Source organism: Argiope bruennichi, chromosome X1 (genome assembly GCF_947563725.1).
Source record: "Argiope bruennichi chromosome X1, qqArgBrue1.1, whole genome shotgun sequence".
NCBI classification, from domain to species: Eukaryota; Metazoa; Arthropoda; class Arachnida; order Araneae; family Araneidae; genus Argiope; species Argiope bruennichi.
The window spans coordinates 3,192,664-3,214,098 of record NC_079162.1 but is presented as its reverse complement, the minus strand read 5'-3'; the positions used below and the strand labels follow the sequence as shown (position 1 = coordinate 3,214,098).

General features: G+C 32.4%; 2 protein-coding genes across 2 annotated transcripts in view; both read left to right on the top strand.

Moving 5' to 3' along the window:
• LOC129958427 (uncharacterized) overlaps positions 1-14,793 on the top strand; it is a 92,100-nt gene extending 77,307 nt beyond the window's left edge. Inside the window, exons 5-11 of the mRNA XM_056070917.1 lie at positions 1,496-1,570; positions 4,541-4,562; positions 6,202-6,243; positions 8,555-8,596; positions 8,700-8,725; positions 9,731-9,776; positions 14,709-14,793. Of these exons, the coding sequence (XP_055926892.1) occupies positions 1,496-1,570; positions 4,541-4,562; positions 6,202-6,243; positions 8,555-8,596; positions 8,700-8,725; positions 9,731-9,776; positions 14,709-14,782 (327 nt within the window). The 3' untranslated portion in view covers positions 14,783-14,793. The remainder of the gene's footprint in view (positions 1-1,495; positions 1,571-4,540; positions 4,563-6,201; positions 6,244-8,554; positions 8,597-8,699; positions 8,726-9,730; positions 9,777-14,708) is intronic.
• Positions 14,794-15,325: 532 nt separating this feature from the next.
• LOC129958426 (uncharacterized) lies at positions 15,326-17,677 on the top strand. Its single transcript, XM_056070916.1, has one exon. It carries the CDS (start codon positions 15,326-15,328, stop codon positions 17,675-17,677), a length of 2,352 nt encoding a protein of 783 aa, XP_055926891.1.
• Positions 17,678-21,435: the final 3,758 nt, after the last annotated feature.

Genomic DNA, 21,435 nt, shown 5'->3' with positions numbered 1-21,435 from the left:
AATTTGTTCAATTTTTTGGAATATCGATGGAATAAAACCGAAGAATGCATTTTTTGCTTTTTGTAAATGTACAAAAATTATATCTACATGGTCCAGTTACATTAATGATTCGCAAGACAGCTGCGAAACGTGCAGAAAGTCACTTAGATTCCTCAAGGTGTTCACTGAGATGTTGAACCATGCCAGTTCCAGTGCCGTGGCCAGCTGCTCTAGGTTACGCGATGAGGATCCATGGAGCGAACAAGCCTATCGCGATGATACCACAGATACTCGATTGGGTTCAAGTCCGGGGAATTTGCTGGCCAAGGGAGTACGGTAAACTCGTCCCGGTGCTCTTCGAACCACGCACGTAATCTGTGAGCTTTATAACTCGTCGCATTGTGCTGCTGGTTAGATTCGCAATTTTGTGAAAATGTGATTCTGAATAAAAATGAGATTATTTTTTGCGACCGTATCCATTCTATTCATCTAATGAAATGGTATTTAGTGTCGTTTATCAAAATTCAATTCAATTTTAAATTCAGCTGCATCTTGAGCTTTAAGTTTAAATGCATCTTAAGGTTAAATGGAAAGATTGCTGAATATTGCTGTTTGGATTACCACGGCACAATAAAAAGAATGAAAAAGTTTTAAAACTTTCGAAAGAGGAGTAAAAGAAAACGGAAGTACTTTTTTTTTCTCTCAAATATTCACTTTTACTGCCACAATAAATATTTATTATATAATAATTTTGCCACAATAAATCGCGAAAGAACCGGATTTAATGAGTTTTGAAATCCGATTTTCAAATACATTTTTCAGGCATTTATTGCTGACGACTGTTTGCTGAGGTTATAAGCTAAAATCGGAAACGTTTCTGAAAATTAAAGGCGACGCATATTTAAATTCTTGTTTAGAAAATCATGTATACTAATCTAAGTATCAACATCAAAAGTTTGTTCTCCCTCAGTCAGTCCGAGTTGCCAAGTTTCTTCAAATTTTGTAAAATTAAATTATTAAGAATGCAACTTTTATAATGTGTATACAGGCAACGTTTACCAATTTGAAATGGTAAATGAAAGAAATATTTTCTTTCTCAGGAAAAAGGTTATGCAAACGCTTTACGCTTTTTGTGTAAACAGCGAAATATTTAGTGACACATAAATCAATGCAATGCATAAGGGGCAATAATTATTGCCACTGAATGAAAAGGTCAAATCCTTTCAGTAATATTTTGTGTTCCATACTTGATGAGAATGGCACTGCTGTACTTTGTTTTACGATTAATTATGTAATATAGAAGCAATGGATTTAATAGTATGAATTTTTATAAATTTCAAAATAAAAATTGGATATCCCGAATTTTTTGGGGAATCTTGAGCAAAATAATAAAAAAAAATAACAAATGGGATAACCGAAATTGGAAAGAAAGTGGGATACGGATTTTCATGTACCCACTTCATGGTGGATTAAAAAATTGAGGAAATTATCACTAAATGGCATATTATTCTTACAGGGAGCACAAAGAGAGGCTCCACCAATTGGATTTGAGGAGCAGAGAAGAACCACACGTGAGGAGGTTCGAGCTGAGGTAAGACTTTCCGCCTTCTCCTAAGTAACCATGCTAGATCTTTTGCTTTTCAGTTTCTGCATATTGCTATTTCGTCCTTTGTTTTTCATTAATTCATGAGAATGTCTCTTACTGCATTACTTCTTGGGACCAGAATATATCGATGTTTCTTTTTCTAAGTGAATTTTAATTCGTACTTTACATTCATGGCTATTTTTTAAAATATTTATTGCACAATCGTGGGCGGAAAAAAAGAGCCATAGAACTTTATCTGTAGAACATCGTATGTGAAAACTAAAAATATTGTTTTAAAGTGAATAAAAATATATACTAAAAGACAACGCGTTCTAAGATACTCGTAGAAGATCGTCAGCAGAGTTCGTATAACTCTAATTCTTTGACTACACACTTATTTGAAGCGCATTTAATTATTTGAACACGTGAAGGCAGTGGCTTTTACGTAAGGATTCGTTTTTTTTTCTTATTCAGAATATATACTTATGCTTGATACTGAGTTGACTTAAGCTAATTAGAATTATAGAAAGAAAAAAAAAAAATACGGAACATTCTGATACGTCAAATGTACCCAAAGGGTTAAACCCTTAAGCGTCGTTATGAATAAATTCCCAGTGAGTATCTATTTTAGTTAATATACTTTGATTAAAAAGGGAGGTATTGAATATTTTTCGTTAAGGAATATTTTCCATATTTATAAGGGCAAAGTTTAGCATTCTCCTGACCTCGGGTCTTTTCCTTGTGACACTTCAAAAGTATCTGTAATGTTGCAATTTACATGTTGAAATCAATTCCTACAGAATGCATGACAATAGAATGAGAATATTACCTATGAACATTGCTGAGAGAAGTTGGATTCTTTTTCCCAAAGAATTATTAAAGAGTACTGAAAATGTTGTTTAAATCACACCGAGTCCGAGTCACCATTACGCTCAAAATAGTAAAATGTAAAGTATCATTCATGAGTGAAGTAATTGAGAAATAGAGGGGAAAAAATTCTTTTTGAGCTGTAATTTTGTATTTCTTTATCGTATGTGCTATTCCTAACCTCAATGCTTACCACTCAAAAACAGACGTTAAACAATTAACTTCTTGATTTTATGAGTAGAAAAAAAATTAGAGCATTTCATTCGACGATAAATAGAAAATCGGTATTCTTCTATGCTTTGACGACCATTTTGTGTAGAACACTGCTTCTTAATTGCAAAAGATTTCAGTACATGAAGACCTTTATGCATTATATAAGCATGCTATAAACACGGAATTCAAATTGCATAACATCACCCAGTTGTATATGTGTGTTTTAATGCATCAGTCCACTTGGATTAGCTTAATCTTTTTATTCTTGATTAACAAATGATGAATTTTACAAATGAGAATCTGATAATAAAGAAGGAATTTATATTACATGAAGATGGACAGTTGATATTGTTTAAAGGACCTTTCCCACCTATGTGTGGTACACAGGCATTTGCAGAGGAATTCTTCTTCGCAAGAATTCCAGTTTCGGCCCTTTTTCAGAGTTTCACGTCTTCTCGATTTCCGGTCGCACCTTTCTCGGCGGACGTCAGTTCTCTCCCCCTGTCCAGTGAACTCTGAACTCTGCCCTCCGACTGCTAGCTATCACCGGAAGAACGCAGAGCGCCCTCTCGTGGAGTTAATATACCACATATATACATCTTTAATTTACATCAATGTGTAGTTAAGATAGCGATTCATCACTTATTTTGCTGCTTCTAATAAATGAATAGAAATTTGAACGCAGGAAATAATAAGTATAAATATATTAGTATAGGTATAATATTACGATGTATATTTACGAGGATAATTATTTCAGAGAAAGTCCTTTCAGAAGTAACTAGCTTTAAGGATTTTTCCATTATTAAATAGAAACTTTTTGATTAAATTAACTAGGCATTGAAATGTAGCATTCATCAAGCAAATGTATAAATGGAGTAACAAAATCAGTAAAACATATAAATCGTAATAATACGACCAAATGCAAGTTATCAAAAACATAATAATTTATACTTAAAAGTCTAAAAATAAATGTTGCTTTAATTTTTATATTCGCTCTTAAAAGTCCGTAATTTTTCAAAAGATACAAGAACAAATTTATAAATCGGTATTAATTATATAACTGAGATAAAACAAATTAAACGCAAGTATTTAAAGTCATTTTTAATCCTGCCTGCTCTGTAAACATTAAATCTTTAAAAAAAGTAATAACACACACTCAAACATTCGAATGAAATTCATTTTTATCTTGTAATAAAACATTTGTTTACCAAAAGAAATTCTAACAAAGGTTTGTTTTCCAAGAAGTTTATTTTGACATTCAAGTACACTTTTATTTTATTTTTATTTGATCTGTTCCATCATTTATTTAAATATTAAGTAAAAAGTGATTTCACTCATAAAAGGGAACGCCAATAAATATTTCGCAAATTATTTGGAGTTCTTCGTTTTTGCACGTGCTAGGAATTCGTATCGGACTTGTGCATCTAAAAAATACGAAATAGCCAATCGAATGCCTGAATTTTTCTATTCTATTTACGATTATATACAATATTATAATAATCGGAAATACGGCAGTTTCATTTCATGGGGACTTTTATAAAAAAATTTTTAGCACATAAACAAGTTTAAATAAATAGCCTTTTCTTTGATTGCAAAATATGAGCCCTTTGTGTATCAATTGTAAAGGGAAATAATTTTTGCAGAATGTTTATAAAAATAGTTGCAATCCTATAAATGCAATTTGCAATTCTTGATTGCAATTAGGTTTTTATTTGAAGCAATTCTTTTTTTCTTGTGCAGCTTTCAAAATGATCTATAAAATATTTTTTCATTATTAAACAGATGAATAATCTATTTAAATTTTTAGCTCGGAATATAATTCATATAAGAGTTTAATTTTATAATTCATATGTTTTGTTTTTGAGTATCTGATAATTTTTTTCTTTTTTGTTGCAGCCTCCCGTGTTGGGACAGCTAGGTAAGATCCCCATCTTGCTTTGTTAGGTTTTTCAGCCCTTTTCGGAACACACGCAGAGTTGAATCGAATATAAATTTGACAAGTTATCCTGTTATCAATTTTGCTAATTTAAAAAAAAATTGCTTTTAATATCTCCATATTTATTTTCCGCACCCATAAATAATTAAATTATATTTTGGACACATATTGAAATAAGGGTAAGAAATGTTTTCATCGGTTTTTCCATAAATTTTTCAGTTTCCTTCCTTTTTTAGCCCATTTTTTTCCATATATAAAACCTATTTGCAAATAATGCGATAAATAAACGTCTATTTGTCTATTATAACATATCTTTCTAAATGGGCTGCAGTATGGTATTTGTGTGTGCCCTACTGCTGTCCACTTCTATATCAACGCTTAATTTATATATCGCTCTCTATCAACTAGTTTCAACGGTAAAATATTACAAATTTTTAAAGACATTTAATGAAACGATAAAAATTTTTGCATTTAGTAGAATTTCATCCAAAAAAGAAATCTGAAATAATTATTGCACAAAATATATTTATATATTATCATAAAGATAAGAGTTCTTTTTTTAAAAAATAACTTAATTACCTAAAATTTTTTTTTTAATTTTGAAAAATTTATAAAAATTAATGCTAAGCGCAATTTCCAGTAATATTTTCTATCGAACTCAAACCAGTTTTGTTTCGTTGAAACCCGCATTCGCGTGTTTTTTCCACTTATAAAATTAAGAATAAATCTCTTTTTTTCTTTGAACATTTTTAAAAAAAACTTCCTCCTTTATTTAGAGGAATGCACATTTTTTATTCTGTATGCATAACAGTCAATGACATTAATTAAATAATTCTTCATGTGGAGTTCCTTTGATTTTTTTTTTTTTTTTCCAAAATTATTGAAGTCTTTGGTCACTAAGAATTTTGGAAAGGAAAAAAAAAAAAAAAAAAAAAAAGAGAATGATACTTTGGGAAATAGAAATGGGACTCAATAGTAATAAACAGCCATAAGAAGGCATTCTTGTTATCGCTCTAGAAATGATAGAGAGCGGGAAAAAAGGAATATCTTAGCTTGTTACAGAGAGAGAGAGAGAGAGAAATGAAAATCAACATAAGACGCAATAAAAAAAAAAATCTGTTTTAGAAATAACAGTGTTATTTACGAATGCAAAATATTTGTAATCGAACCTACATATTTCGGCTAGTTATGCCGAAAAGAGTTTTCATACGTGAAAGTATTTAATTCAATAAATATCAATATTTTACAAATGTATATTTTTTTTCATGGCCAGGAAGTTAAATTAAATGAAAATGATACTTCTGCACAGTCACAAGGTAAATATGGCTTTTAATAAAAAATGACCAACATGATTCATTTAGCATTTGTTACTTTGATCAAAATACCTGTTCAGAATTCCTAATTACATTCCAAATCACCTATAGTAGTTATAAATTTTGAGATGCTATATATTATTTTAACGAAAAGAAACCCTACGCATTTTTTATACATTAAATATATCTGTTATGGCAAATGTAATAAAGCGGCGATTATTGTTACTCTGCATAATCGCATTTGCTGTAGCGTAATCTATATTTTTCTGTTATTTTCAGTGTGAGTAATAATTCTTTTCTTGATCTAGGACCGTCCGCCAGCGCGGTCTTTCAGGGGCCCTGGGTATCAGGTAAGTTTGATTATCCAATATATTTTTCTTGCAAATAATTAATTTCCAAAGATTATTTTCCCCTTTCAAGATTTGTTAAGTGACTCTACTATTGAGTTCCTCAAAGCAAGATGCAAAAGAATTGCGCAGGTTTTAAATGTTTTTTAAACGTAATTCTTCTATAACACAAAACTCTCTCATTTTACCGTTTCCCTGTAGTAAAATTCGCTCAAATTTGCACAGTCAAAACTGGAACTCCTTTAAAAGCAGAAGGTATAAGGCACCATAGAATTGAGATATAAATGGAGGGAGCTAATTTCTAGTTTCTAGAAATAATCGTACCCAACATGAGTCGTATGACTGGGGAGAATTTTAAAGAAAGAATACCTTTCTTGGCTCCATATCGCAAATCTTGGCATACTCAAAAACTGTTGCGCACCATTTTGCTTCCCGATATTGGGTCCGCTCATTTCCTGAATTTTTTTCTTCTTGTTTTTAGATTATCATTCTTTGAAGACTAAGCATACTGGCTTCGTACATAATGGTTTCTTTTTCTTAACATCAGTAACTGAATGTGTTGATTTTAAATCGTGTTTAGTTTTTTACTTTGTTTTTTGCATTAATTAAAAATGGTTATACTTCTTTAAGTAACATTTTAATTATTTATCTAAAAACTCTTAATTTTCCAGTACATGTTCAAATACTTTGATAAGAAAAAAGAATGTATTATGATATAAAGTTATATTAATAAGAAAAATTGTATGAATCTACAAAAATGTACAAAAACTACCAATCTGTATGCCAATTATATATATATAATCTGTAATTAAGTAGTGAGATTGCAAGTTTTTTCTTTAGAGGAGCATCGTAAAGGAAAACTGTCCTGTATGGTAAACATTGTTTTGCAAAAGTAAGATACTGATTGTAACGTAACAGGATAATTGCAAAGTAAATTAAGGTTAAATGACAGTTCTTTAGCATAAATAACTCAAACTGCTGTTTGGTCACATTTTTAATATTTCTATAACTTAAAATCAGTTTTTAAAAATTTTGTTTTTGGTTTTAATTCTGCCAGTAACTTTGCTTCTAAAAATTGCAGAAACAAAAGTTAAACCGTTTTGGAATCTTAAATGTATTGGCTTTAATACAAATTAATACAAATATTCGAAATTTTTACGAAAACGTTATTTTTTAGGTTATGAGCACATTGTAAATCATTAATAAATGTTTATGGATGAAACTTTTGTCTGAATGTCAAGATAACATCTTTTTGCCTTTAACATTTACTGATTTTTACATTATATGTTAGTTTCTTTTTAGATTTAAATTAAAATATATAAAAACGTGCAATTATTACTTGAACATTTATAAAATTTTAACATTTTCAATAAAACATACGTTTTAGTTTCACTATTTCATTAACAATGATTATTTAATGTTATTCACGGCATAAAAAAATTGGATATTTATAGTAAAACAGAACTACATATTAGAAATAATAAGGAAATTTATTTGTATTAAAATAATTACACAATTATTAATCAGTCAATATGGTTTATATGTACATACGTATTAGTGGAAAAAATAATCACCCCAAGCTTGCAGCTATGCTCATGCAACAGATTTGAGATTAAAATAAAGCATCAAAATATAATGCAGTTATATCAGTTTAAATGAAGCTTAGTAACAAGTTAATTAAATTAAATACAAATAATATACAAATAGAGGTATGAAATATCATTCAGTTATAACATCAAAATCACCGAGTGATCCAAGTTGCAAATTTTAAATTGATTTAAAATCAAATGGATATAAATAGTATATGTCTATTGTGCATAACTGTGAAATGATACAGGACTATCCTATGAAGCTCTTTCTTTTCATACAGTTGCACAGCAAAAATGAACCATGGATTAAATAAGCTTTCAAACTTAACAATTAACAATTTTTTTTTTTATCGAGCGTATAAGTAATTGTTTGATAAGATTCTTTTTCTTTAGCAGTAAATGTCTGATCCTATTATTTTATTAATGTATAAACGCCATTACTATCTTTGAAAATACCAGTTAGTGTATCAAAAAACTTCCTTTTCAATTCTGAAAAACCAAATATTTTTACGAATAATTTGTATAAATATTATAAATGGACGTGAACGATCAGAATAAATTTTCAGAAAACGTTTTTTAGTGTCCCTTTACAATTTGAATCGGATTCTTTATTGATGCTACTTTATTTTCTAATAAGATAACTACTTTCTTAAGGGAGAATTCTCCTGTGAAAATTCTTTTTTTGTTGTAGTTGTTGCATATTCTCAAAGATTTTGTTATTTTAGATGCCCCAGCCACAGAGTCACCTCCTGTAGTGGGAGCCACAAGTAAGCATATTCATTTGTTTGTCAATTCATTTTTTTTATTGTCAATTCATTTTTGTTCTCAAATTTAGCGAGTACGATTTTTAAAAATTGTCCTCTTTTGCAGGAACACTACAGGAGATTCTGGACCAGGTAACTATGCTTTATTTTCTTCCGTATATTTTTGTTTCAGCCATTTATAAAATGAAAAGGCAGTTTGCAAAATATCTTATACATACAGTATTTTTTAAATTCGAGCTTGTTCAGCTTCTAAGATCGGTACTGCTAATGGAAAACAATCAAAATAATTAAAAAGAAATCTGAAACGTTGCTTGCTTTGTCTTGTTACATAGAAAAAGGATAAACTGCTTTTATACATGGAATTTAATAACAGAGTTCAAAGGATGACGCATAAAACACAATGAACTAACTCATAATAAGCAAAAGGGAGAAATCCCTTTGAGAAAGGGAATGCATCATGGAGAAGCATTCCTTTAATTCTTTTATTCGAAATTCATGGGTGCAGTGAACATTCGGAGCAAAGTTTCTTAATTTTTGAGCCACTGCCATGAATCTTGGATTTAAAAAAAAAATATCGTGCTGCTACTGCAAAAAAAAAAAAAAAAAAAGGCAAATGTTTAGTATTTTATATAGGAAATGAATAAATATGTTTCAATTAATCCATGAACATTACATTTTGATATTTTATAAATATTTATTTCCTTAATTCCTTTTAGTTCTTGAAAAGTATGTAAAATATTGCACAAACTAAAATTGCAATTTTTCATTTTTTAATCGATATAAAAAGTAATGAATGATTTGTGTGCAAAATTTTATAATAATTGAAACTTGATGCACAGGGGTCGTTTCAAAGTATGGATGTCGTCATAAAATTTATTTTTAAAAAGAAATCATTGAATATAACGTAATTGGATGTAATCTAGAAAGTGCCACATAAAGTTAGTTTCCCATGGACTTCAATATACTAAAACCTTCCCCAATAAATGCCCTACAAAATGGTACAAATATCTCCAATATCAGTTAACTGTTTTTCGAGTTCAAACATACAGACGCTTTCAGGAGAGTTCATCGTATACTATGTATAGATTTGTGTTCATGTGTTAATTTCAATCAACTAAATCTTTATTTTTTTTTCAGCTGCCAGATCCCATTTCTGCTGTTCCAGAGCAACGGCCACCTCTGCGTAAGTGTCCTTGTTTTTAGCGATACAAAGTTTCAACTAGATGTCCTTTATTTCAGAAATGGTTTAATTTTTTATTGCAAAGTAGTTAAAACTGCAAAAACGTCTTGTAACGTTCGCCAGTTGCTTAAAAGGAAGCAAAATAGTGGGAATATTTCTTGTCGACTTCGTCGCATGCTTTGCATTCCATTTCGAGACGGAAATAAAATATGTATTTCCTATCCCCATCTTTTCGCTCATCTTGTGGGAACTCCGATAGATAGGATTTGGGTGTCAAGGCCACGTATCAAGATCCATTTATGTACATTTTTATTAAAAGCTTTACGTGCGCAACAGTGTAGACAGTTGACTCTTTGGCATTACATTTCAAAAACTAACACTGATTCATAAATTTGGGGTTTTTTTTTGTTAAACCATATGCCAAGTTTGAAACTTATCTTTTATAGGAATATTTAATTATCAAGTCGTTGGGCAGGCAGACAACTTTCCAGCGATATAATAAATGAAACGAACAAAAATTTTTAAGCAAAAAATTTATTAAAATATAATTTTGGTATAACGAGTTATCGTGATACCAAACACACTCAAGACCAGTTTTTTCCAAACAAAATTGTATGTCTCCACAATAATAAGGCGTGCTTTGATTTTCTGCTTCGTTTCTAACCTGTTTTTTGGGATTTGCAAGATTTTATGTGACGTCTTGTTTATAGAATGACCTGCAGAAAAACTGCAATATAAATAAATTTGATTTTATCTTTTAAACATATTTATTTTAATGCGGTTAAAAGTTTTCCTATCTTCTACTTCTTAGTCTTAAGGTAATTATCATAGTTCTCGTAAATGCACAAGCGTGTAAAATTTCAGATCGCTAGATCTACACAAATAAGTGGAAAATCTATTATAAAATTCTATCTCTGCAAATATATGAAATAGCAAGTGTCTTTAATTAAGTGACAAGATTTTGTTATTGACTACAAACGAAGTTTTTTTTTAAAGAAAATAATAAACTGTTGTGCATTACATGAAAGAGACGGTAATTTATTTGATCGAATAAAAAAATCAATTTAGCAGCCAGACGGTATTATTTTAGGAATTACACATTTAAGATCCATTATTCAATTAGATCTCGCCACTTTTTTTAATCCATAGGTCACTCGAGTTCATATTCATTGAATTATACAAACTCTAAAGGGAATATAAATAAACACTTAACCCCCCCCCCAGGATACACCTTTGATAGCAACTGCCATCGAACTCGTTGCTCTCGAATAAAATTTATATTAAAAAATACAGTCACTTTGATAGTTAACAAGAAAAAAAAAAGACATTTGAGAAGCAAAGTGTCTTTGACGATTTCGCTTAAAAGGTGAGTTTCCACTGAGAAATTTATCTTCGCGTGCAAAAGCAACTGTGAAGCATTAGGTCTTTTAATGAAGTATCGTAATTTCACTTGATCGAAAACTTTTTCGATTATTAATTTTCATCCGAAATATTTATAAACGTTCTTTTTTATAGTTGAATTGTTTTATCAAAGCGATAATTCAGCAGTAGTTGCTTTACTGAAATATCTGAATCGGAATAGGATGCGAAAAATGTCCATTGAAAATCATTCTTTAATGGAGTTGAAATTTGAAAAGAAAAAAAGTTCGTTTAATGTTTATTTTGGAGAAGGGGGGGGGACCTTTTCCCGCAGAAACCATATCGAAGTTCGCTTATTTCGATGTTCCAAAAGCAAGAGCACAATTTCTGAAGTACAGGCTAGCACGAAGTCCATCGTGTTTCAAAAGGATTGGATAGCCTTTTCTACTGCTATGTTGCGCGGCAAGGTACATCCATACGATTTCAAGTCTCGGTACTTCAGTTTCTTTTTGTCTTTGAGGTTGTTTCAGAATGACCTTGAAATATCATCTGGATTGAAGAAGCCTGCTTTCATTTGGAGGGTTCGATGACTGTTGGCAACTGCCGAATTTGAGAATCTTCATGTTCAATCTTGTAGATTTCATTGCAATCCTCAAATGCAACGGAGTCGTGTGGTAACTGGGAAATCTTGGGTATGTCGATTATAAGCGACCTTCGTTGTGACATTCTGGAACTAGGAATGGAGAAAAAAGTGCGCAAAGATTTTTTGAGCCGGATGATAGTAGGATTTAGGATGTTCTTTTGTAATTTTTGAAGGCGTGTCATCAGCCACCAGTTTTGCGATCTGTGGCCTCCCTGATCTCTAGATTGCAATCCATGCGGCTTTTGACTATGGGAGCATTTGAAACATCTTTATCTAATCGTTAAAATGACATTTCACGACTTGTTCTTAGCATTTCTATAGAGCAGACTTGCCAACCCTGGTGTTGTTAGGGCAGTGGAAGTGACACCTCTATCCCCAGAGCTCATTGCTGGTGGAACACTATTTTACGATCTCTATTAGTAGATGAAAATGCTGCCTGCCGTCTTGAAACATTTTCTATAGTAAAGAACTTCAGAATTGATCGTAAATGCTAAATGTGCAATTTTAAAGCGTCCTCTGGTGACGACATTTTGAACTAAATTATTATTAGATCAATAAAATTCCCATCCTTTCATTGGTCCTATTAAATTTCGTAACTTCCTGAACAATAGTTGTAGTATGCTTTGTAATAGGACCGTTTAACTATGAACATCCTGTATATCAAATAAAATATGTACAAAAAAAAAGTAAATTTGGCCGAAATTTCATTTGAATTATTTAAAAATATTTTAGGAAATGATAGAATAAAAGCACATTGCAAACAGTGTAAAGTAAACCTAGTCTTAATCGAACAGTATATCTCTCGAATTGAGTATGAATTTCAATGTTGATGAGGATTATTTTCAATTCTCATTTACATCTTGTTAATACAACTGTTGTTGAGCACACTTCTTTCATTGGCATTCTTTTAATTATAAAATTTGAATAGAGATTTTAAAATTTATTGAAGTTAACGTTGTAATATATTATGAGATAATAAAGGACTAGGAGATCTCCACTATTAGCAGAAGATATTGTACGATATCTTTACAATGTTATCCAACATTTTGAATACTCGCCAGTATCGCATAGATATCATAATAACGTCGTTGGGCATTTTCTACTAATAGGGTTGACTTGCTCGCTTGCAAGTCATTTAAGAAATGATAGAAAGTCAAATTTTAGAGAATTTTCTACTTTTTGGTTGCGCCAAGTGGAATTATAGGCAGCTGCTGTCTCACTCGAAAATCAATAAAGAAAAAGAACTGCAGAGACTATGTCATCTTAATTCTACACCTTAAGAAAATAAATAGGAATCAATGGTTCATCTATCCTAAACATTGATTACCCTCAAACAGAACTAATCATATTTATTAAAGTTTGTTCGGTAAATTTTTGTGCCACCTGAAATACTTATTGTTTAATCTAACCTAAATGACAATAATTAACTGTTTTTATGAAATCAAAAATTTATTGAAGTTTTACTCCGGGGACTTGGAAAAATATTAGATTTAGTAATAGGCCAAGACGAATTAAGAAGTTTCAAAACTTCTTCTCTAAATCTTTCTTTCTTTAAACACAGCGGTTTCTTCAGGAATATAATAACATTATTGAACGTTTATCTGTAATATAAAATGCCATTCAGCAAGAATCTCTTTATTTTGATAGTTCTGTTCTAATAACGCAGGATGGTTGAAGATGTCCATTCCTGTAGATTTTTTTTTTATTTTAAGCTTTACAGGAAATACAAAGGGGAACATACTGCAAAAGCTTATTTGTGGCCCAATTTCGATATTATTTCAGCACTTAGTATCTTATTACACAAAGTTACGCATTCGAATACCATTGTTATTTTATATTCTAATTTTAATATTCAAATGCATGATTTTCTCGTTAAAGTCTCGAGTCAGTTCCTCTGAATTTCTGAATGATTCCAATAATTCTTGTGAAAGAAAACGGTGTTAATGCGCATTTCATGCGTTGTCTTCCAAGCAATAGTGTGCACACAAATTTCTTATCAAATGAATGATACTTTACAATTTCGAAATGGAGTTTTCCTTGTTTTTAGAGTGAACACTGGTTCCTAATGTCGCTTCGAGATGGCTCTGGAATTACCGGGCAGCCACTTTAACCAGCCTACACTACAATCATGTTAAGTGCTACTGCTGCACTTACATAGAGAGTAGAGAATATATGCATCTTATCGATGAATATATATATATATATATATATATATTATAAATGAAAAGTATGAAATAAATTCAATACACCTTTTTCGTTTTACAAATCCCATAGGTAAGACGGAATATTTGTAATCAATGATAAGTAAAATTTTTTCAAGTCTAAGAACAAGGCGTTGGTTTGTGCAGAAGTTTTACCTAGAAAAATGACTCATTCATTATACGTATTCGAAAAATTGTACTCGTTTATTTTTAATGAACTCTCCTTTTTCTGATTATAACAATAGAATTTTGGAATCTCTATTTTTTTTAGCCTCCTGATGAGTTGGGGTTTACAAATCTGATATTTATAATCTGTAATAATTTTGTATTTTTCATGGCAGTATTCTATCTAAAATTTACAGAATTTACCAATTAATTTAGCAAATTAAAATTTCATGTAATGCATCAGCCACTTGATAATGAAGATTCCGAAATATTTATAACATTTAATTACAAAGTAAAAAATTAAAAGCAGAAAATAAGAGTAATTTCATTAGTGTACTTGGTACTTTTTAGTACACTGATGAAAGCATGTTGTAAAACATAATTATAATTTTAATTTTGTTATCGGAATTTAATATTCACTGAAATCCTTTAATGGAAATACATTCATTTACTGACTTTTAGAAATTGTTTTCCTATATTTATATAATTCCAGTATATTAGTGTCATTCTTTAATTTTCAAAAGCTTTTTAAAAAAAAATACTTATAAATGTTTGTTTATTTTCCAGGGGGTGACTCGGATTTGTTGCAGGTATGTATAAATGTTGCAATAAAACTTTTTACACTAAAATTTGCTTACTAAAATTTTTTCATTCCGTCAATAAAGTAAATGAATTCTTTGTGTAATTAGAGCGGATGATTATCACATAATAAAATGTAGCTTTTTCTGTTGATCTGGAGAAACAGTATTTAAAAATATGGTTATGGTTCGTGCACATCTTATTAAAATTCATACTTGCTAAATTTTTCTCAAACGGCAGACTTTTAAATATTATTTTAGACAAATAATAATACAGATTTGACGATTATTTTTTATTTTCCCGAATAATTCAAGAAGGGAGAAAACGAGAAATTAATTCCACAAATCGATTCAATTTCATTAGTATTCGAAAGAAAGAAGAGCCCTGTATTCATAAAATGAAAATTGAATAAACGAAAAATAAACAGAACTGTAAGAAAAACGATTAAGGTAAAGATATGAAAAAAAAAAAAAAAAATTGAAATCTATAAATGGGAACCTGAAGAGGAATCAAACGTTTACGAGTATGTTAAGGAATTACTCTTACGACGATTTAAGTTGAGTGCAGAAACCTTTCGATTGCGGTTTGTGCAACATCAAAAGAGAATGGAAAGTTCATGGAGGGATCTGGCCTTTGAGTTGAGAAGCTTCTTGGAGGAGTGGTTGGATGGTGTTAACGTAAAGGATTTCGAATCATTGAAAGATTTTATGGTTGTAGATCAAATTAAAAGAAGAGTTGGAAATGAAGTTCGGGAACATTTTGTCGACACATGGACAAAAATCTCGTCTTCATCTAAGCTAGCCGATCTCCTTGATGATTACGACGGCGTAAGAAGAAGCTCAAAAACTGGACATATTCCTGGTAATGATAGGAAACGAACAAATGGGAATTTTGAAAAGAAAAATCCAGTTGTCCATGACAAAAATGCAATGAACACTGATTATAAGAGACCGAATAGTCCTCGGAATTGGAAGCAAGAACGTTCCGATCGGCGTCAATGTTTCGAGTGCGGATCATCGCAACATTTAAGAGCCCAGTGCCCAAAGCTAGCTAAGATGAAGAATTTCTCAAGGATTAACCGCGTGACAAGACGTTTGGTAGAAACGACAAGCGAGAAAAGTGGATCGCAGAGATTTCCAGAGAATGTTGCTGAAAATCAGACTGATGAAGGTACGATTCTCACAACACAGTTAAAGGCACCAGAAAAAGAAATAACACGAATCAGCCCTCTACAGAAAATACCAGTGAAAATTGAAGACAATACATTTGAAGGTATCGTGGATACAGGTGCTGAAATCACCGTCATCAGACAGGATATAATTGATTCTTGCTCTAAACAAGGAGAGGGCAGCATAAAAATTATATCAGCCTTTGGGGAAGAGGAACTTGCCCCATTAGTTACTATCAATGTAAAAATTAATGATGGGAAGCATGGCAATGTTCCTGTTACTTGTGCAGCATCGAAGAAACTAATAAGCGACATGCTGATCTCCTCGACTACATACGAAGCATTATGTAAGAAAATAGAGGCACATACCTTATTACCCGTGATAAATAATGTAGATTCGGAGCAACCTGTCCATGAAGAGCCAAATCAAGAAGATAATGAAGAAAGTCCATTGGAGGAGAAAATTTGTTTCTCGAAGTTACAAAAAGATGACTCTCTGAAGACGGCATGGGCATTTGGCAATTCCCAACAGAATGGTTATTCAGTTGAAGATGGCATCTTATTGCACTCTGAATGGGTATGTGGAGAAAAGGTGAAACAGGTAGTGTTGCCAGAATGTAAACGGAAGTGTGTGCTTAAGGCAGCGCACGAGTTACCATTGGCAGGTCATCTGGGAGAGAGAAAGACGAAGGAAAGAATAAAGTACTCATTCTACTGGCCAGGAATAAAGAAAGATGTCAAAGAATTTTGTCAGTCTTGCAAACAGTGCCAAGTTAGGAGGGCAATTACATACAGAGATAGGATCCCAATACAGCCTATCATCAGACCAGAAAATCCTTTTGAAGTTTGGAGCATTGATTGTATAGGTCCACTGGAGCCTCCGTCCAGGAGAGGACACAAATTCATCATCTGCGCTATTGACCTGTGTACACGTTGGGCAGAAGCTATCCCAGTAAGAAATATTACTGCGAAAACTACGTGTGACGTGCTCATGAAAATTTTTACAGCTACAGGATTTCCTGAAGTCGTTTGCACTGACCAAGGTACTAACTTTACATCGACTTTAACTAAAGAATTCCTGAAAGTGATTGGCACCGCACCAAGATTTGCTACTCCCGGGCATCCGGAAAGTATGGGTGCAGTTGAGCGATGGAATAAAACCTTAAAAGAAATGCTCAGCAAGAATATCCAGGAAAATGGAAAAGATTGGGACATACATCTGCCATATCTGTTATTCGCGTATAGGGAAGTACCACACAGTACAACAGGACTGTCACCATTTCAAATGGTCTATGGAAGGTTACCCAGAGGGCCCTTGTCTCTGATGAAAGATTTCTGGACCGGAAAAAGAAGAATCCCCGTAGGTGTTTCCAGATCCATTGAGAGTTATTTAGAAAATTTGCAGGAAAATTTAGGAAAGGCTCATGGCATTGCCATGGAGAATGCCGAAAAAAACCAGGCAGAATATGCAAGAAGATATAACTTGCGAGCTCGTGAGAAGACCTTTCAAGTAGGAGAAAAGGTTCTGATTTTGGATTCAGCTTCTTCTCATAAGCTGTTAAAGAAATGGATCGGGCCAGTGAGTATTGTTGCTTTTACAAGACCCCATTCAGTACTCGTCAAGATGGAAGATGGTACGAATAAAGAGATTCATGTCAATAAAATTCGACCATACATAGCACGACTTGAGCAAGTCGGAGTGATATATGACCAAGACAATGAATTTGGAGAAATATTTCCTGCCCCAACCAATTGCAATCAGAAAAGCAAAATCAGTCGTGATATATGAACGCAAATTCATAATCAAGAAGAGGAGTTATCATTACAACAAAAAGCTGAGCTGATTGATATCTTATCTAAGTACACAGACAGTTTCAGTAAGTTTCCAGGGAAAGCTAAGGTGCCAGGACATAATATTAAGGTAACTGATGACTGTGTCCCTAAGTGATTGGCTCCATATCGTGTCCCAATTGTTTTGCAAGGGGAAGTCGAACGCCAAGTTCAAGAACTTTTAGAAGCAGGACTCATTGAACATAGCGAGAGTGAGTGGGCACATCCCGTAGTGTGCGTTGCTAAGAAAAACGGTAGTATCAGACTGTGCGTAGACTACCGTCAACTGAATAAATATACGATTGCAGACGCCTATCCAATGAAACTGGTTACTGAATTATTGTATGAAATTGGAAAAGCTAATTTTATATCCATATTAGATCTCACCAAAGGATATTGGCAAATTCCCATGAAGCCTGAAGCGAAGCATTATACCGCTTTTATCACTCATTCTGGGTTGTACCAATGGAATGTGATGCCCTTCGGTATGAAAAATGCAGGAAGCACATTCCAAAGAAGCATGGATAAGATCCTCTCAAAGCATCGAGAGTATTATCGTGCATATATTGATGATGTCGCCATTTTCTCCAAAAGCTGGGAAGAACATAAAAAGCACATTATGGAAGTATTTCGTACGTTTCAAGAGTCCAACCTTACCTTAAATCTAGAGAAGTGTGAGTTTGGCAAAAAGGAAGTGAAGTTTCTTGGCCATATCGTCGGATCAGGAAGGCACTCCCCAGATCCCGAGAAAATTGAAGCCATAAAGAAGTTATTGAGACCTACAAATAAGAAAGAAGTCCGTAGTTTGCTAGGACTTGCAAATTATTACAGGGACTATTTCCCAAACTTTTCTTCATTAGTATTACCACTAACAAATCTCACCAAGAAAAATGTACCCAACAAAATTCCATGGGCCAAAGAACAAGAGCAAGCATTCCAAATCTTAAAAGACGAATTAATCAAGATGCCTTCATTATACACCCCACAACTGGATAAACCATTCCAGTTATACACGGATACCTCAGCAACAGCCGTTGGAGCCTGCTTAGCTCAGATAGGGGATGATGGGAAGGAAAAACCCATTGCATTTTTCAGCAAGAAATTGACTGCAACTCAAACACGGTGGGCTACTATCGAGAGAGAAGCCTACGCCGTACTGGAGGCCTTGAAGAAATACGACACATGGATATTTGGTGCTCGTGTTCAAGTTATCTCCGACCACAACCCTTTGACGTATCTCACTCAACAAACGCCTCACAGCGCAAAACTTACACGATGGTCGTTAGCCTTACAGAGATACGATGTGACAATATCATATCGGAAGGGGAGTAAACATTGCAATGCAGACTCTCTATCTAGATTGCCATTGCAGCAGTAAGAAAGAAAAGCTTTCCAGAAATGTACGAAAACATTTGTGCATCTGCTTTGTTACTTTTATCACCAATTTTGTGCATATTTGATATTTTTTTTATACATATTTGTTTGTCTTTATATTTTGAATTTGTGTATGTGTTGTTTCTTTTCTTTGGGAATTGCATATCAGTTGCTCTCCCACCCTTTCCTGCTCCTTTCCTAGTTGTAGCGACAAATACTGCTTGGAACTATGTTTCATTTCAGGATCAACCTTTTACCATGAGAGATGATCAGTGATAAGCAACCCGTCCAGTTCTCAAGACGCAGCATTGTCTCTAAGGTGACAATGTGCTTCTCCAAGGGGGGGCGTGTAAGACCCGCTCCTCCGCTCCCAACGACGAAGCTTGCAAAACCAGTCAGGAGGGGAAAGGTCACGTGGTATCCGAGGGGGTGAAAACCAGGAGAGACGAACAGGAAGTGGACTAGACAAGATAAGGACGAGGGACGACGAGCGAAGGTGGCGTGGTTCGCCATGAACGAGAGGCTTGATTCACTTTTATGTTTTATATTTTAAACCATTACTGTAAATATGTAAATAATATAATAATCTAGAATATGATGGGTTCCTGTATTTATTTCTATTCAATCAACATGATTGAACCGGGCGATTATTAAGATTGAACTGGATTTAAAATAATCACTCAGGCCTAGACGTTAAGTAGGCGCCAGCCGTTGTTGGAACAGCCACAAGAAATACACGTAGGATGTGTAAGGAAATCTTACTGTCATCTTTAAAAATTTATGGGAAATTTAATGATATGCTAATTTACTTTCATATTTGCTATTTTTTTATTAAAAAAGTACTTGAAAATTTTGTCATGGCATTGATATTTACCTTTTTTCTATTTTGGTTGAAAACTATTTTAAATATATTTCGTAGATAACGTATCTCATTTTAGTTTATGCAGTTTTAATCTTTAAAATTATCATTTTTAAACTACTTTTAAATTAATTTTGATGAAGAAATGTTATTTCATATTAAATATTTACATTTTTTCTGATATCAGGATTGTTAAGGACAATGACCAATGTAACTGTGATCGGACTGTTATGGCACTTCTCCATATTACGTTCTTGCAGCCAAATAACGAATCAAGTGCCCATAACTTAAATTCGAAAAAGAGTTGCTGAGAAAATTTTTCATCAACTTCTCGAGGAAAGAAAAATCATAGGATCATTTATCTCTAAAAATGGATCGCTTCCTGTCTCTTTGGTCTTGAACGCCCAATGTCTCGCACTCTGTAATAAAGGAAAGAAACTGCACTACATCTTCCATATTCATTTTCATCTTTATTATCATTATAAAAGAAATTTATTTTCTTAGTAGCTATCGTTGAAATTCTTTTTCTAATTTATAATGGGTTCTTTTACCGATTTTTACCTGCCTCAATATGGTAACAATCGAATTAAGCACTGGGCCACTGACTTTTTTAAAATTCACAATTCATAGATAATTCTTTTTCCATTTTGCAAAGAAAATTGTAGCCATTGTTTACAATTTTCTTTATTGTTATTTTAAAAATTCTCGTTTTAAATTTCAATCGTCCCGTCCATTAAACCGTCAGTGACCGCAACGGGAAGTGCGAGACGATGTTTTAATTGCTAACAGCATTTTCTGTCATCTTAAAATTTTCTAATTCATTATAAAAATGGAATTCTCATTTTACTTGAATTATGATCTGAAGAGTTCACTTGATGCAAGTTAAATCCGATTTCGTGGAGCAAATATTCTTCCAATGGCGAATACGAAAGTTTGGAAAGAAAGTTAGGTCACTATATCTGTTCTGCAAAGCTCTCAAACCTTTTTAAATTTGAAACTATTATGATTAAATACTAAACTCGAGGAACATTTGTGTGATCTCTAAAAATAAATAAAATAAAAAATATAAATTGTTTTATGTTTACTGTGAAACCATATACAAAAATGCATTTGATATTAATGAATGATTAAAACTTCTTGAATTCTTCCTGCAACGAGAATCGCTCCTCTGAATTGAAATAATTATTATTAAACTCCTTTGCAGAAGAAATGAAACGGCTCTCATTGAATGAAAAAGGCAATTGCATGAAACTGCGCATGAATGCAAATTTAATTCCTGTGGATTTCTAGCAGTATGAAATATCGAACCATTTCCATACATTTTTACAAGATGTAGTAATTTTTATTTTAAATGTAAATTTGAAATTGATATATTTCCAGAAATTTACGAATTATTTTTAAAACTTTGTAATTTCTTTTAAAATTAATATGTTTCTGATGTTTTATCTTTTGCTATTCTAGAGGATCCAAGCCTTGGAAATCGA